The sequence below is a fragment of the Platichthys flesus genome, chromosome 22 (genome assembly GCF_949316205.1).
Source record: "Platichthys flesus chromosome 22, fPlaFle2.1, whole genome shotgun sequence".
NCBI lineage: Eukaryota > Metazoa > Chordata > Actinopteri > Pleuronectiformes > Pleuronectidae > Platichthys > Platichthys flesus.
Window position 1 is genome coordinate 13,703,316 of NC_084966.1, and position 17,626 is coordinate 13,720,941.

At 46.0% G+C, this 17,626-nt stretch overlaps 1 protein-coding gene across 1 annotated transcript; it reads left to right on the forward strand.

Moving 5' to 3' along the window:
* The first annotated feature begins 5,651 nt into the window (after positions 1-5,651).
* Positions 5,652-7,254, forward strand: LOC133933451 (transcriptional regulator Myc-2-like). Its single transcript, XM_062380565.1, has 2 exons — positions 5,652-5,936; positions 6,292-7,254. Exons 1-2 carry the CDS (start codon positions 5,672-5,674, stop codon positions 6,951-6,953), a joined length of 927 nt encoding a protein of 308 aa, XP_062236549.1. The 5' UTR covers positions 5,652-5,671; the 3' UTR covers positions 6,954-7,254.
* The last annotated feature ends 10,372 nt before the right edge of the window (positions 7,255-17,626 follow it).

Below are 17,626 nucleotides of genomic sequence, written 5' to 3' on the forward strand. Positions count from 1 at the left end.
ACCGGACGAGCCCCCACTTGTTACACCTTGGCTTATGTGTGCAACAAGAAACACTGAATGGCACAAAGCCCCGACGCCTGTGTGTGTGTGCCGTCCGCGACACACACAACACTGTTCAGGAAGCCACTGCAGAGGGGCGGCTCTTCAGAGCCGCGGGTTGCACACCCCTGTCTACCGCGAAAGAGCGATTTTTTTACTGCTCAGCCTTTAAATAGATGCGGACGTTAAAACATTGGGCGCGCCACACAGTTTGATAACCACTGCTCTATACAGTGGACCCCCCCCTTGTCCGTTCCATTTGGGAGTCCCAGAGATTAACTGTCCCCCGCACCCCCTCCCCTTCCCCACACAGTATCAAGCAGAGGCGATGCAGTTGCAGGGAGTGCCAATTTGCCAATTCCCCACACAGTGATATGATAGATAATAGAAAACCACTTCGCGGGTCAGACTACTTTTTTTTTTTTAAATGCCCGTGCCGCCCCCCAGGTGACATGACAAGGAGCCGCCCCGGGCAGCTGCCCGGTTCGCCCGTGTCCAAAACCGCCACTGTCTACCATTACGGTTAGCTCCCTCTAATTGTTTGAGCAGCTCTTGCTCTGCGTTAACTCCGTGCCTCTCCCGCTGTCACCTCCGTGGGTCACAGCGTTTCCACTCACCCGCTCCGTGCTTGCCTCCGCCACTGTCGCGAGGTACACTTCCAAACAGGCACAACGCTAACGTCCGGTTGGATTTACACATAAGAAGAATAGGGTAGAAGTATCTAGAGTAAACTAAAAAAGCTGGGATGTGGTGGTAGACCTGGTGAAGGGGAGAGCCCAGTGTGCAGCCCTCTTAAATACTGGTCACCACAGGTGTGCCATATCACTGCTGATTACTAAGGTCTGACTCCGCCTACAGGAACCTGAAACACACACAAGCACAACACCACAGCAGCACAACTCCAGGGTTGTCACACAATATTATGATAACATTGCACCTTAACTTTTCCGAACATTTCCCCTGATTTATTTACATGTATAAATAGGTATTGTGGGTGGAATCATTCGCTCACAGACACACCACTCTGAACACGCCCATTGAGGTCGTCAGAGTGAGATGGCAAGAGCAGTGAAAGAAGCCAAACTTAAGTGTCTATTTCACAGGTAAAATAAGTTTCTACGTCAATGTATTGTCCGTTTTTCGTTTAATAGAAAAATAGAGTATATTATTTTTAGCAGTCCCTTGACAGCTTTTGCTGTTTGGGGGAAATTTCGATTTTTTTTCTTAAAAGACGGACAGCACGGCAACAAACGGGAAGGAGCAGACAGCCGTAAAACAATCAGGGACAGAGCAAGAGGAGAAGATGAAGTGAAGGACGGACAACAAGAGAAAGAAAACAGACAGGAAAATGCCAGTGAGAGGCCACACGGACCAAACAAGTCCACCGCTGGTGAAACGAGGCACAGAGGAAAGAGAACAGCGCAGTACAACAAAGAGCTGACGGTGGAAGTGGAGGTGGAGGGACCAGAGAACGTGACAATGATGGATGTATTAAAGGAGGCGAAGAAACAATGTAGATACGTGGTGGGTTGCAGAGTGAGAGTAGAGAAGACTTTTGAAAATTAAATTGAAAGACAAAGAAAAGGGGGAAGGAGAAAGTAATGGACGGAGCGCGAGTTAAAGGAGCGCTGATATATACTCGCCAGAGACATAACAAACGATGATATGGTGGTGTCGTTCATAAACCTGCCAGGGTACATGGAGGACATCACAATCATTTTACAGCTGGCAGAGTGGGGACTGAGGCCGGCGTCAATTATAAAAGATAGAGATGGAGGAGAGAGGCGAGCAGCAAAGCGGGGACGAGGAGCAGCTGGAGGAGGACGAGGAGGAACAGGACGGAGAGCAGGGGAGCACGATGGAAGAGGAGGAGGAGACACTCAGGAAAAGAGAAACGGAGGGAGGAAAGCAGCAAAGCGAGCTTGAAGGGTGAGCTGCTGAAAGGTGAAAATATAAAAAGAAAGGCAGAGAAAGTATGATGGGGAGAAAGAATGACAGTATGTATGAGGAAGACATGGGTAGGAGGAGGTGGGAGAGTCTGAAAGGACAAATAAACGAGCTGAGTAGGAATTATAGCAGAGGTAGAAATAGAGAGAGAAAGGGAGAGGAGGTTAAAGGAAGAGCTAGCTAGAGAAATAAAAAGGGTCAGAAAGGGAAGCAAGCTATGATCTAGAGGAGTAGATCAGGATTAAAGACAATTTGAAGGAAATGGAACAGAAAAAGTGTGAGGGAGCGATAGTTAGAAGCAGGGCGAGATATGAACAGGGTTTTTTTAAGATTAGAAAGAATAAAGCAGAATATTCATTATTTAGAACTAGTGGAGGGGAAGGATGGAGAGAAGATCACAGATTTTGTGGGGGTATTGAAAGGGTACAAGGATTGAATAGGGATTTATTCAGGAAAGAAGGATCGATGAAAAGAGTAGCAGCCGGGTTATGGATAAGGTGAAAGCTAGGGTGAGTGATGATGATAGGGGGATGTGCGAAAGAGAGATAGGGGCGAAAGGAATAGAGACAGTGGGTTAGGAAGGAACAAAAGTCCAGGTACAGATGGGATAATAGGAGAATTTACATTGAGTTTAGAGAGGAACTGGTACCGGTGTTCAAGCTGGTCTCATCAAAATTTCTCTGAAATAAAACTAAAAGTAATCCACTAAAAATCTGTATGAATTCGACATAATCTTCTGTCAGACGGTTTGTCTGATATTTTGTTGTTAGTTTACTTTTAATTGATTCATTTTGTTGTTATGGTTGTTACTATGGACGCTTCCCTCGCTGCCACCATAGGCCGGCACTCACATATAAGAAAACGCAGTTTAAAACTCCCAAACCGGGACCATTGTGTTATAGATGCGCAGGACGTTGACGGGAACGTTGTGCTGGAACGAGTGAGCGTCCTGGAGCTCTTTGAAAAACGTATCCTTAGCATTACAGCTAACCGCTAGCAGGGGCGTGTTGGTCTGTTCAGCCTCAAAGCCATTGGCTAGCAACGGACAGGGAAATGAGTGATTGACAGCAGGCACGTGCACAGACATTTTGGTATTATGCTCAAACCCCAGAGAAGGGCACCAATCGCCCAAATTATTTATGAATTTAAAAACAATAATAATAAATAAAAAACACAGTATGATGTTTTCAACTCATATATTTATTTTTGTTAACAAACTAACTCAAATTATCAAATTGAATAAATAAATGAATAACAGGCAAAAACAGACAAAACACTCTGACAGAGTTGAAGCATAAGCAGCATTACACTAATAATATACCACAATATACCTCACCAGACTGTCATGTAGCTCAACTTAAGACCTACCTTTCATTTCAATAATTACGATTTTAAATGAAACAAAACTAGTGAACTTGTCTAATGTGTAGAACAGTACAACTTCCTTTAAATTCTCTGCCTGTCTGTCTGTCTGTCTGCTTGTCTGTATCCCTCTCTCTCTCTCTCTCCATTAAACATGACACACGTCAGTAAGCATCTGGACAAGGATTTGAAATCACGGATCTCGTGAGTTTTTTGTTTGTTTATTTTTTAGGAAACGTCGGACCAGTTGCGACGTAATGTTTTCAAAGCGGCGCTAATGTTGAGGTTAATTTATCACCAAACAACGTCGGGGGATCTAACAAACAGCGTTATTACCTGTTTGGCTGATGCTGCGGGTCAGAGAAGAAGTGGCTGCAGCCGATTGACGCTCAGCTGCATGAGGTAGAGGAGGAGGAGGAGGAGGAGGAGGAGGGAGGGGCACGGCGGGGGCTTGTGAGCGCCGCGGAGCATGTCGGGGCGAAATTCTCACAAGAACTCCAATAAATGCCCCGTCAGATATCAAAACACATTTGGGGGGAATTGATGACAGAGACTCATTTTTATTCTTAAATATTGATGAATAAAGAAAAAACTGGGCTCCAGCAGAAAGGGGCACTTCTCATCCAGGGCAAAAGGACCAGTGATTGAGCACCACTAGGGGTCTATCTGTGCACGAGCCTGATTGACAGGCTTGCTGGCCAACACCATATCATTCTGACATGTCCTATCAGAGAGAGATGCAAGCTCATAGGCTAGCAATAGCCGTGACAGCGTAACACCACGTGGTGTCTTGTTTACCTTTTTTTTATAGGGTTACGTAACTTTACTAACGCCAGAACCTGCTAAAGCCCTATGTACGCGCTGGAACCTATGTATTACTATAAGTAATTGTTATTTAGATTCTGATTGAAACCGGGAAAATTAGGTAGTGAATTGAAAACATTGAGTGTTTTATAGATATCTAGATCAGCAAACCGGAACATGCCCGGATAAACTGGGACGTCTGGTCTCGGTGCTGCCGAACATCCGCCTGGAATTATTCACCTCCCTGAGTTTTAGAGGTTTTCTTCTTTCTACCGAGTCAGGACGCCGAATGGCGGAAAACAGCAGAGAGAGGGTTCGACCGTCCCAGGAGAAGAGAGGGAAGAGCTGGGATATGTCACAACGGTAGTTAGCTAAAGAGGAGACAACGTGAGAGCAAACAAAGTGTATGTTTTTACTCTGCAAATTAGCAACGATTCTCATCTACTATTCGAAACGCTTCGTCAACATGTCGCGCGATGGCGCTGCAGATGTTGTGTGGGTTCAACTCCACCGACTGAGAATGCAAACGAGTGAGAACGCATCACTCGCCCGACGGTCACTCTCATCGTTGACAAGTGAGTAAGTTGTTTATCGTTAACTGCAAATGAAACTTAAAGCAAAACTCAGCTCCATGAAAGTGATTCATCAATGCGACAGTCTGCATGTATTGATTATTCAAATTCTATTTGCACTGGCTGCTCGTTTAATTACAACCCTCCACTGTGCATGTCTCCATCACGTGCACACTACAGAAGGGTTAATTAGATATGCTGTAGGTAATAATAGGTGGTCAGGTAAGTTACGAAAATATGTTAGCATGCTGATTGAGGATTATTCATCTGTTCATCTAGCCTATTTCTATTCAATTAACCATCATTTGTAAAATATTTTTAAAGTAGATTCCAATTGATCAGCTATTTACATCTCTGACATTGCTGTAGTGTTTTTACAAACTTTTTTCTCATCTTATTCTACAGAACAATGCCACGTGCACATTTCAGCCCAGCCAATGTAGAAGGAAAGGCTGTGTAAATTTGCAAATACTGTGCAAAGACCTATGTTAAGAATGACACAAAGATGCAGAAGCATGAAGTCAAGTGCCCAAAGTTTCCTCAGGGCTCAAATCAGCCTATGACAAAACAAAATGTTTATATTAATGTCTGTATATGACAAGGTAAATACAGTTAGCATAGATTACCCACACAATTTCCAGTTTATTCCTGTTAATTCCCATGGAAAGTTTCCAACTTTGAATATTTCCGGAATTTTCAACCCTAATCCTGATCACTATTTGCAGCTGCAAGTTGTTAATAACTGTTAATTAGTTCATAGGTGTTTTATAGCAACCTAGGTTTTGTCTGTTTCCCCTCAGATTGCTCTATCTGTGATGTTGCTGACACTTTGCGCTGCCTCCAGGTTCACTGCCCGGCAGCTGTATGAAGCCGAACATCTGTATAAACAAGCTCTAACCACTCGTCCTTTGTTGTCTTTCCCAGCAGAGACAGGACGAGGACGCATCATGCCGCTGGATTCAAGTAAAAACTATGACCTGGACTACGACTCCCTGCAGCCGTATTTCTACTCTGACAACGAGGATGACGCGGTGAACCAGAGCATCGTCTGCGGCGCTGACTCCATCATCATCCAGGACTGCATGTGGAGCGGCTTCTCCGCCGCGGCCAAGCTGGAGAAGGTGGTGTCCGAGCGGCTCGCCTCCCTGCACGCCGCGCGCAAGGACCTGGGGCCGGACACGGCGCCCAACAGCAGCAGCTGTAGTGAATCAGGTGGGTGGTGAACGTCTCGCCGTGCAGGCCCACCCCTCTGTGCTGCTTCCCTCTGAGCGTGCATGTGGCTGTGCATCACACACACACACATCTCCATCACAACCGCTGATGAGGAGGAGCAGAGGCTCAGTATTGTTTTGATGCATGCAGTCTGCAGACAGGCGGTAGAGCCATGCTGCCATGTCATGTTGTAGACAGCTGTAAGATCAGCAAGATGCATGTTAAGCAATCCACTCCTATGCGGGGTAGGGTTAGCCCCCCCCCCCCCCCCCCCCCCCCCACTGCTGTGACATACATTTAAGTCAGGAATGCTGGTGCTGGAGCAGAGTGTTTCTTTTTTCTTTTTCTTTTGCAGAGGATGAGAATGGAGACGAGGATCATGATGAGGAGGAAGAGGAGGACCAGGAGGAAGAGGAGGGGATTGACGTGGTCCCAGTGGAGAAGAGGCAGGCGGTGAAACGGTGCTACCCAAGTCCGCTGGAGACAAGGCCCCCCAGCCCGCTCGTGCTGAAGAGGTTTGACGTCTCCACCCACAAGCATGATTACACTGCCCATCCATCCATGAGGCAGGAGCAGCCGGCTGTCAGGAGGCTGAAGCTGGAGAGCAGCAGCAGCAGCAGCAGCAGCAGCAGCAGCAGCAGCAGCAGCGGTGGAGGAGGAGGTGGAGGCAGCAGCGGCCACAGCAGGGTCCTCAAACAGACCAGCAGCATCCGCAAGTGTCTGAGCCCCCGGACGTCAGACACCGAGGACAATGACAAGAGAAGGATTGGAGGAGCCTTTCGGGAGCGCCAGAGGAGGCTGAAGCTCAAGTTGAGCCTTGTCGCGCTGCGGGACGAGATCCCCGAGGTGGCCAACAACAAGAAGGCGGCGAAGGCGGTGATCCTGAAGAAGGCGACAGAGTGTATCTACAGCATGCAGTCAGACGAGCAGAGACTCCTCACACACAAAGAGCAGCTGCGGAGGAGAAGTGAACTTTTAAAGCAGAGACTGGCACAGATGCAGGGCTGCCATGCTTGAAGTCTGAATCAAGACTTTTTGGCCTTTTGTCTTTTATGCAAGTTCCAGACTTGGGGGTTGTACAGTTCTTGTTGCATGGAAATTAAAAAACGGATTAAGTTGTTTTGAAATCTCGTTTGATTTCGAAGTTAAAACTGCCTCAATAGATATTATAGGTGGATTCAATGTTTAAAAGTTTATTTTTATTAATAAAATATTAAAAATAGGGCCGTCTCGTTGGGGGTCCAAACTAAAATATACATTTTTATATATAATTTATATTTCCTAAGAAAATTTATTTTTGGATCTCAATTGTCTGGATGTTCAGACCCAGTGTTTGCTTTATCCATTATGTGCATAGATTATTTTTGAAATATAAAAAATGTTTCCTCTTGAAATTGTGTCCTTGTTCTTGCAGTGAAAACACACACACACACACACACACACACACACACACATTCCATCACAGGTTCTGCTATGAGTAGATGTAGGTTCAAAATAGCTCAAGGTACATGTTGGAGGTGGAGTGTGGGTACAACAGAGAGAGGAGACAAACCACCTCCATGATAAAAGCATCATGAATGACGTCCAGTTCTGATTAACAGGTTAATGTGGTGATGCAGTTTTGATGCAGGGTCTCGAAGACCATCAGGTCATTTGGCCACCTTACCTGTTTTTAGAAGAGCCTGTTAATAAAGGCATTGCATTATAATAAACAACCATATCCCTCCTTTGTTTCCTGGTTAATTTATTCAGATACAAAATAAATATACCAGAAACAGTTGAAACGTATTTGGTGTTACACAAAACTAATGTCTCACAGGATTTACCTCTTGACCATTGAGAGCTTCAGGTCACTGGACTGAAATAGCTTGTATGACAGATCTGTCAAATCATTTGAAGTCAAGTCTCAGATTCATAAGAACACAGATGTAGTGTTTGAAAGATAAACAGGTTGCTTTCTTAAGTGCAGAGTCATGATAGAACTCAAATAATATAGGATTTTATCAAAATAAACAGGTTTACATTTTTTAAAGAGTCAAATAAACCTTCCTCCTCGAACTTAGCTGCTGTGTCTGATTCTGATCAATGATCACTTCATGTCATGTTTAATATGAAACACAACATAATTGTGGGGCAGGAAAGTTGAACAGGTTTTCTTAAAGTTGCATTCATAAGTGCAGCATCATAATAAAACCCAATGTATGATATTAACCTCTCAAACCAAACCAGGTGAAGTTCACATTCTTAGTTTAAACATACCTGCTGCTTTGATTCTGATCATTAATCACTTCATGCTACGTCTCAGATGAAATTTGCAGCAAAGTAAAACATGTTGGTTTACAGTTACATGTATCAGTGCAGCATCTTCATGAAAATCAAAAAGTGTAAAAATAATATATGAAATATAGATACCAGGCTGAACCTACATCCCTAAACCTTCCTGCTCCAACACACCTGCTGATTCTGATCAATAATCAATTAATTCCGTTGCAGCATCTTGATAAAACTCAAATATTACATGAACTCAATCATAAATATCAAGTATTATTATAAGTATACTTCTGATTGTGATCACTTTAGGTCATGTCTCATGTAAAAGGTTGAACTTCTGCTTGGTGACTTGGATCTCATTGGAGACTTTTTTCATCTAAGTGAGGAGAAAGGATGAGGAGAAAGGATGAAGAGAAACAATGAGGAGAAACAATCAGGAGAAATGATGAGGAGAAACGATGAGGAGAAACGATCAGGAGAAATGATGAGGAGAAACGATGAGGAGAAACGATCAAGAGAAAAGATCAGGAGAAACTTTGAGGAGAAACAATCAGGAGAAACAATCAGGAGAAATGATAGGAGAAACTTTGAGGAGAAACAATGAGGAGAAACGATCAGGAGAAATGATTGGAGGAACGATCAGGGGAAAAGATCAGGAGAAACGATCAGGAGAGACGATGAGGAGAAACGATGAGGAGAAACGATGAGAAGAAACGATGAGGAGAAACGATCAGAACAAACGATCAGGAGAAACGATGAGGGGAAACGATGAGAAGAAACAATGAGGAGAAACGATCAGAACAAACGATCAGGAGAAACGATGAGGAGAGACGATGAGGAGAAACGATGAGGAGAAACGATGAGGAGAAACGATGAGGAGAAACGATCAGAACAAACGATCAGGAGAAACGATGAGGAGAATTGATCAGGAGAAACGATGAGGAGAAACTATGAATAGAAACAATCAGGAGAAACGATGCTCTATGGTGCTGGTAGTTCTAGAGTCCCTGTGCATCCTCCTCTGCTTGTATAAGGGTGACCTAGATCTTCCTTTCCTATGGATGAGCTGTCATTCAGGGATTTCTCTTTTTCCAACTGTTGTTGGGTCTCCAGCAGGTCACTGCAGGCCTGGACTCTCCACCCTTGTTCATATTGAGCGTTGTCCCTCTCGTGGTTCAACAGGTCTTTCAGATGTATGATCTCTTTTTTTTGCCCTGGTACTCATTCCTGGTGTATCAATATTTCTCTCTCTCTCTCTCTTTTCAGAATTCAACTTGAATCGTGACATGGTGGGACAACTTGCTCTTTCTTCCTGGGGTTGAATCAGGTTGAATCAACAGTAATCTTGCTGTTTGATTCTGTCGTTGAGCAGATGCCTGATATTGTTTATCAAAAATCTTTCTCTCTCAAAGCTGTGAGATGCTCAGAATGATCAAACGCTAGTTTATAGGCAATGATTAAGTCAAGAGCTGCATGACACATCAAAGACACACAATGTCTTTAATCTTAGAGTATTCAATTCTTCTTTGATGTTGTTTGCATTGTTTACATTCTAAACAAAAATCTGTAATTCAAATTTAAACATTTAAAGATGCTTCCCTTTTAATATTGAAAACATGGTTAATTGATCCTTAAGTGATTGACAGGCCTAGCAAACCTTACACACCGTTTTTGATCAATGATCAATTGAAATGTTGATGTCACTCCTTGTTTTGCTGAGATCAGCTTCTTCTTCAGTGACTCTATAACAAGTGTGCTGCATCAAAATACACATCCATATATTTACACCTCAACTCTCTGTGAGGTGCACTGAGCTCTGAGTCAGGCCAAAGTGCAGATGACCTACAGTCAGCCCAGTATCTGAAGGCATCCTGTACAGACAGTGATGAAGCGCTAACTAACTGCTTTTTCCACCCGTTTATTTCATAATACATATTTGATAATTAATATCCAATATTATATTAAATCAGAATTGAACGTCATTCATGATGCTTTTATCATGGAGGTGGTTTGTCTCCTCTCTCTGTTGTACCCACACTCCACCTCCAACATGTACCTGGAGCTCGTATGAACGTACAGCTGCTCATAGCAGAACCTGTGATGGAATGTGTGTGTGTGTGTGTTTTCACTGCAAGAACAAGGACACAAATTCAAGAGGAACATTTTTTATATTTCAAAAAGAAGCTATGAACATAATAAAAAAAATCAAACACTTGGTCTGAACATCCAGACAATTGAGATCCAAAAAAATTATTTTTAGGAAATATAAATTATATATAAAAACATAAACATTTATACTTTTGTTTGGACCCCCAACAGGACGGCCCTATTTTTAATTCTTTATTAATAAAAATAAACTTTGAAATATTTAAATCGACCCATAACTTCTATTGAGGCAGTTTTAACTTCGAAATCAAATGAGATTTCAAAACAGCATTTGGATGCAACAAGAACTTTACACCCCCCAAGTCTTGAACTTGCCTAAAAAACAAAAGGCCAAAAAGTCTTGATTCAGACTTCAAGCATGGCAGCCCTGCATCTGTGCCAGTCTCTGCTTTAAAAGTTCACTTCTCCTCCGCAGCTGCTCTTTGTGTGTGAGGAGTCTCTGCTCGTCTGACTGCATGCTGTAGATACACTCTGTCGCCTTCTTCAGGATCACAGACTTCGCCGCCTTCTTGTTGTTGGCCACCTCGGGGATCTCGTCCCGCAGCGCGACAAGGCTCAACTTGAGCTTCAGCCTCCTCTGGCGCTCCCGAAAGGCTCCTCCAATCCTTCTCTTGTCATTGTCCTCGGTGTCTGACGTCCGGCAATCCACTCCTCCGGCCACTCCTCCGCATAGGAGTGGGGGGGGCTAACCCTACCCTGCATAGGAGTGGATTACTTAACATGCATCTTGCTGATCTTACAGCTGTCTACAACATGACATGGCAGCATGGCTCTACTGCCTGTCTGCAGGCCGCATGCATCAAAACAATACTGAGGCTCTGCTCCTCCTCATCAGCGGTTGTGATGGAGATGTGTGTGTGTGTGATGCACAGCCACATGCAAGCTCAGAGGGAAGCAGCACAGAGGGGTGGGCCTGCACGGCGAGACGTTCACCACCCACCTGATTGACTACAGCTGTTGCTGTTGGGCGGCGTGTCCGGCCCCAGGTCCTTGCTCGGCGGCGTCCCTGCGCCCTGCTTCGGACACGGGAAAACCAAGGAGAGGCCGCTCCACATGAAGTGCTGAATGATGATGGAGTCAGCGACGCAGACGATGCTCTGGTTCACCGCGTCATCCACGTTGTCAGAGTAGAAATACGGCTGCAGATAGTCGTAGTCCAGGTCATAGTTTTTACTCGCTAAACTTGAATCCAGCGGCATGATGCGTCCTCGTCCTGTCTCTGCTGGGAAAGACAACAAAGGACGAGTGGTTAGAGCTTGTTTATACAGATGTGCGGCTTCATACAGCTGCCGGGCAGTGAACCTGGAGGCAGCGCAAAGTGTCAGCAACATCACAGATAGAGCAATCTGGGGGGAAACAGACAAAACCTAGGTTGCTATAAAACACCTATGAACTAATTAACAGTTATTAACAACTTCTCATCTCATCTCATTTTCATCCGCTTATCCGGGGTGGGGTCGCGGGGGGAGCAGCTCAAGCAGGGGGCCCCAGACTTCCCTTTCCCGGGCCACATTGACCAACTCTGACGGGGGGATCCCGAGGCGTTCCCAGGCCAGTGTTGAGATGTAATCTCTCCACCTAGTCCTGGGTCTTCCCAGAGGTCTCCTCCCCACTGGACGTGCCTGAAACACCTCCCAAGGAAGGCGCCCAGTGGGCATCCTTACCAGATGCCCGAACCACCTCAGCTGACTCCTTTCTAAGTAAAGGAGCAGCGGCTCTAATCCGAGTTCCTCACGGATGGCTGAGCTTCTCACCCTATCCCTAAGGGAGACGCCAGTCACCCTTCTGAGAAAACTCATCTCGGCCGCTTGTACCCGTGATCTCGTCCTTTCGGTCATCACCCAGCCCTCATGACCATAGGTGAGGCGAGGAACGAAGATCGACCGGTAGATCGAGAGCTTTGCCTTGCGGCTCAGCTCTCTTTTCGTTACAACGGTGCGGTAAAGCGAACGCAATACCGCCCCTGCTGCTCCGATTCTCCGGCCAATCTCACGCTCCATAGTACCCTCACTCGCGAACAAGACCCCAAGGTACTTGAACTCCTTCACTTGGGCTAAGGACTCATTTCCTACCCGGAGTAAGCAATCCATCGGTTTCCTGCTAAGAGTCATGGCCTCAGATTTAGCGGTGCTGATCCTCATCCCAGCCGCTTCACACTCGGCCGCCAGCCGATCCAGTGAGTGCTGAAGGTCACAGGCCGATGATCCAATGAGGACCACGTCATCGTCAAAAAGCAGTGACGAGATCCTCAGACCACCGAACTGCAACCCCTCCCCACCACGACTACGCCTCGATATCCTGTCCATGTATATCACAAACAGGATTGGTGACAAGGCGCAGCCCTGGCGGAGACCAGCATCCACTGAGAACGAAACTGACTGGCTGCCGAGGACGCGAACACAGCTCTCGCTTTGGGAGTACAGGGATTGGATGGCCCTGAGGATAGACCCCCTTACCCCATACTCCCGCAGCACCTCCCACAGTTTCTCCCGGGGGACCTGGTCATACGCCTTCTCCAGATCCACAAAACACATATAGACCGGATGGGCATACTCCCAGGCCCCCTCCAGGATCCTTGCGAGAGTGAAGAGCTGGTCCGTAGTTCCACGTCCGGGGCGAAAACCGCATTGTTCCTCTTCAATCTGAGGTTCGACGATCGGCCGAACCCTCCTTTCCAGCACCTTGGAGTAGACTTTACCAGGGAGGCTGAGAAGTGAGATGCCCCGGTAATTGGCACACACTCTCTGGTCCCCCTTTTTGAACAGGGGAACCACCACCCCGGTTTGCCACTCCTTTGGCACTGTACCCGACTCCCACGCGATGTTCAATAGGCGTGTCAACCATGACAGCCCCTCAACACTCATTTAGCATTTCTGGCCGGATCTCATCAATCCCTGGGGCCTTGCCACTGCGGAGATGTTTGACCACCTCAGTGACCTCCACCAGGGAAATTGACGATGAAACACCATCAACCTCGAGCTCTGCCTCCAACATAGAGGGCGTGTTATTCGGATTCAGGAGTTCCTCAAAGTGTTCCTTCCAACGTCTGACAACCTCCTCAGTTGAGGTCAACAGAGTCCCATCCTTACTGTACACAGCTTGGATGGTTCCCCGTTTCCCCCTCCTGAGGTGCCGGATAGTCTTCCAGAAACACTTTGGTGCCGACCGAAAGTCCTCTCCATGACCTCTCCGAACTTCTCCCACACCCGCTGCTTAGCCTCCGACACGGCAGCAGCTGCAGCCCTTCGGGCCTGTCGGTACCCTGCAACCGAGTCATGAGTCCTCCAGGATATCATATCCCGGAAGGCCTCCTTCTTCAATCGGACGGCTTCCCTGACCACCGGTGTCCACCACGGTGTCCGAGGGTTACCGCCCCTTGAGGAGCCTAAGACCCTGAGGCCACAGCTAGCCGCCGCAGCTTCAGCAATGGAGGCTTTGAACACCGCCCACTCCGGCTCAATGCCCCCAACCTCCACAGGAATGCCAGAAAAACTCCGCCGGAGGTGTGAGTTGAAGATACCTAGGACGGGGGCCTCCTCCAGGCGTTCCCAGTTCACCCGCACTACTCGTTTGGGCTTACCAGGTCTATCCGGAAATTTCCCCCACTCCCTGATCCAACTCACAAGCAGATGGTGGTCGGTTGACAGTTCCGCCCCTCTCTTTACCGGAGTGTCCAAAACATGCGGCCTCAGATCAGATGACACGATCACAAAATCGATCATTGATCTTCGGCCTAGGGTACTCTGGTACCAGGTACACTTATGAGCACCCTTATGTTCGAACATGGTGTTTGTTATGGATAATCCATGACTAGCACAGAAGTCCAATAACAAACGACCGCTCGGGTTCAGATCAGGGAGGCCGTTCCTCCCCACCACGCCTCTCCAGGTGTCTCCATCGTTGCCCACGTGGGCGTTGAAGTCACCCAGCAGAAGTACGGAGTCCCCTACTGGAGCCCCATACAGGACTCCATTCAGGGTCTCCAAGAAGGCCGAGTACTCTGAACTGCTGTTTGGTGCATACGCACAAACAACAGTCAGAGTTTTCCCCCCTACAACCCTTAGGCGCAGGGAGGCGACCCTCTCGTCTACCGGGGTAAACTCCAACACCGCGGCGCTCAGCCGGGGATTTATGAGTATCCCCACACCCGCCCGGCGCCTCACGCCCTTGGCAACTCCAGCCCTTATCCAGGAGTACGGTACCAGAGCTGAGACTGTGAGTGGAGGTAAGCCCCACCAGATCTAACTGATAGCGCTCCACCTCCCTCACAAGCTCCGGTTCCTTTCCCCACAGCGAGGTGACGTTCCACGTCCCCAGAGCCAGCTTCTGCCGCCCGGGTCTGGTCCGTCGAGACCCCTGACCTTCGCTGCCACCCATGTGGCTGCGCACCCGACCCCAACGGGTCTTCCCACAGGTGGTGGGCCCATGAGATGTATTAACAACTTGCAGCTGCAAATAGTGATTAGGATTAGGGTTGAAAAATTCCGGAAATATTCAAAGTTGGAAACTTTCCATGGGAATAAACAGGAATATACGGGAATTAACAGGAATAAACTGGAAATTGTGTGGGTAATTTATACTAACTGTATTTACCTTGTCATATACAGACATAAATATAAACATTTTTTTTTGTCATAGGCTGATTTGAGCCCTGAGGAAACTTTGGGCACTTGACTACATGCTTCTGCATCTTTGTGTCATTCTTAACATAGGTCTTTGCACAGTATTTGCAAATATACACAGCCTTTCCTTCTACATTGGCTGGGCTGAAATGTGCACGTGGCATTGTTCTGTAGAATAAGATGAGAAAAAAGCGTTTAAAAAAAGCAATGCCAGAGATATAAATAGATGGCCAATTGGAATCTACTTTAAAAATATTTTACAAATGATGGATAAATGAATAGAAATAGGCTAGATGAACAGATGAATAATCCTCAATCAGCATGCTAATATATTTTCGTAACTTACCTGACCACCTATTATTACCTATTATTACCTACAGCATATCTAATTAACCCTTCTGTAGTGTGCACGTGATGGAGACATGCACAGTGGAGGGTTGTAATTAAACGAGCAGCCTGTGCAAATAGAATTTGAATAATCAATACATGCAGACTGTCGTATTGATGAATCATTTTCATAGAGCTGAGTTTTGCTTTAAGTGTCATTTGCAGTTAACGATAAACAACTTACTCACTTGTCAACGATGAGAGTGACCGTCGGGCGAGTGATGCGTTCTCACTCGTTTGCATTCTCAGTCGGTGGAGTTGAACCCACACAACATCTGCAGCGCCATCGCGCGACATGTTGACGAAGCGTTTCGAATAGTAGATGAGAATCGTTGCTAATTTGCAGAGTAAAAACATACACTTTGTTTGCTGTCACATTGTCTCCTCTTTAGCTAACTACCGTTGTGACATATCCCAGCTCTTCCCTCTCTTCTCCTGGGACGGTCGAACCCTCTTTCTGCTGTTTTCCGCCATTCGGCGTCCGGACTCGGTAGAAAGAAGAAAACCTCTAAAACTCAGGGAAGTGAATAATTCCAGGCGGATGTTCGGCAGCACCGAGACCAGACGTCCCAGTTTATCCGGGCATGTTCCGGTTTGCTGATCTAGATATCTATAAAACACTCAATTTTTTCAATTCACTACCTAATTTTCCCGGTTTCAATCAGAATCAAAATAACAATTATAGTAGTACATAGGTGCCAGCGCTTACATGGGGCTTTAGCAGGTTCTGGCGTTAGTAAAGTTACGTAACCCTATAAAAAAAAGGTAAACAAGACGCCATGTGGTGTTCCGCTGTCACGGCTATTGCTAGCCTATGAGCTTGCATCTCTCTCTGATAGGACATGTCAGACGGATTCTAGTTGGCCAGCAAGCCTGTCAATCAGGCTCGTGCACAGATAGACCCCTAGTGGTGCTCAATCACTGGTCCTTTTGCCCTGGATGAGAAAAGTGCCCCTTTCTGCTGGAGCCCAGTTTTTTCTTTATTCATCAATATTTAAGAATAAAAATGAGTCTCTGTCAATTCCCCCCAAATGTGTTTTGATATCTGACGGGGCATTTATTGGAGTTCTTGTGAGAATTTCGCCCCGACATGCTCCGCGGCGCTCACAAGCCCCCGCCGTGCCCCTCCCTCCTCCTCTACCTCATGCAGCTGAGCGTCAATCGGCTGCAGCCACTTCTTCTCTGACCCGCAGCATCAGCCAAACAGGTAATAACGCTGTTTGTTAGATCCCCCGACGTTGTTTGGTGATAAATTAACCACAACGTTAGCGCCGCTTTGAAAACATTACGTCGCAACTGGTCCGACGTTTCCTAAAAAATAAACAAACAAAAAACTCACGAGATCCGTGATTTCAAATCCTTGTCCAGATGCTTACTGACGTGTGTCATGTTTAATGGAGAGAGAGAGAGAGAGAGATACAGACAAGCAGACAGACAGACAGACAGGCAGAGAATTTAAAGGAAGTTTTACTGTTCTACTAGTTTTGTTTCATTTAAAATCGTTATAATTGAAATGAAAGGTAGGTCTTAAGTTGAGCTACATGACAGTCTGGTGAGGTATATTGTGGTATATTATTAGTGTAATGCTGCTTATGCTTCAACTCTGTCAGAGTGTTTTGTCTGTTTTTGCCTGTTATTCATTTATTTATTCAATTTGATAATTTGAGTTAGTTTGTTAACAAAAATAAATATATGAGTTGAAAACATCATACTGTGTTTTTTATTTATTATTATTGTTTTTAAATTCATAAATAATTTGGGCGATTGGTGCCCTTCTCTGGGGTTTGAGCATAATACCAAAATGTCTGTGCACGTGCCTGCTGTCAATCACTCATTTCCCTGTCCGTTGCTAGCCAATGGCTTTGAGGCTGAACAGACCAACACGCCCCTGCTAGCGGTTAGCTGTAATGCTAAGGATACGTTTTTCAAAGAGCTCCAGGACGCTCACTCGTTCCAGCACAACGTTCCCGTCAACGTCCTGCGCATCTATAACACAATGGTCCCGGTTTGGGAGTTTTAAACTGCGTTTTCTTATATGTGAGTGCCGGCCTATGGTGGCAGCGAGGGAAGCGTCCATAGTAACAACCATAACAACAAAATGAATCAATTAAAAGTAAACTAACAACAAAATATCAGACAAACCGTCTGACAGAAGATTATGTCGAATTCATACAGATTTTTAGTGGATTACTTTTAGTAATATTTCAGAGAAATTTTGATGAGACCAGCTTGAACACTGGTACC

Excerpts from the sequence above, each read along its gene's own strand:
- LOC133933451 (XM_062380565.1), top strand. The coding sequence starts at position 5,672 with ATGCCGCTGGATTCAAGTAAAAACTATGACCTGGACTACGACTCCCTG. Across the intron at positions 5,937-6,291 it reads CAGCAGCTGTAGTGAATCAG|AGGATGAGAATGGAGACGAG; the intron begins GTGGGTGGTGAA and ends TTTCTTTTGCAG.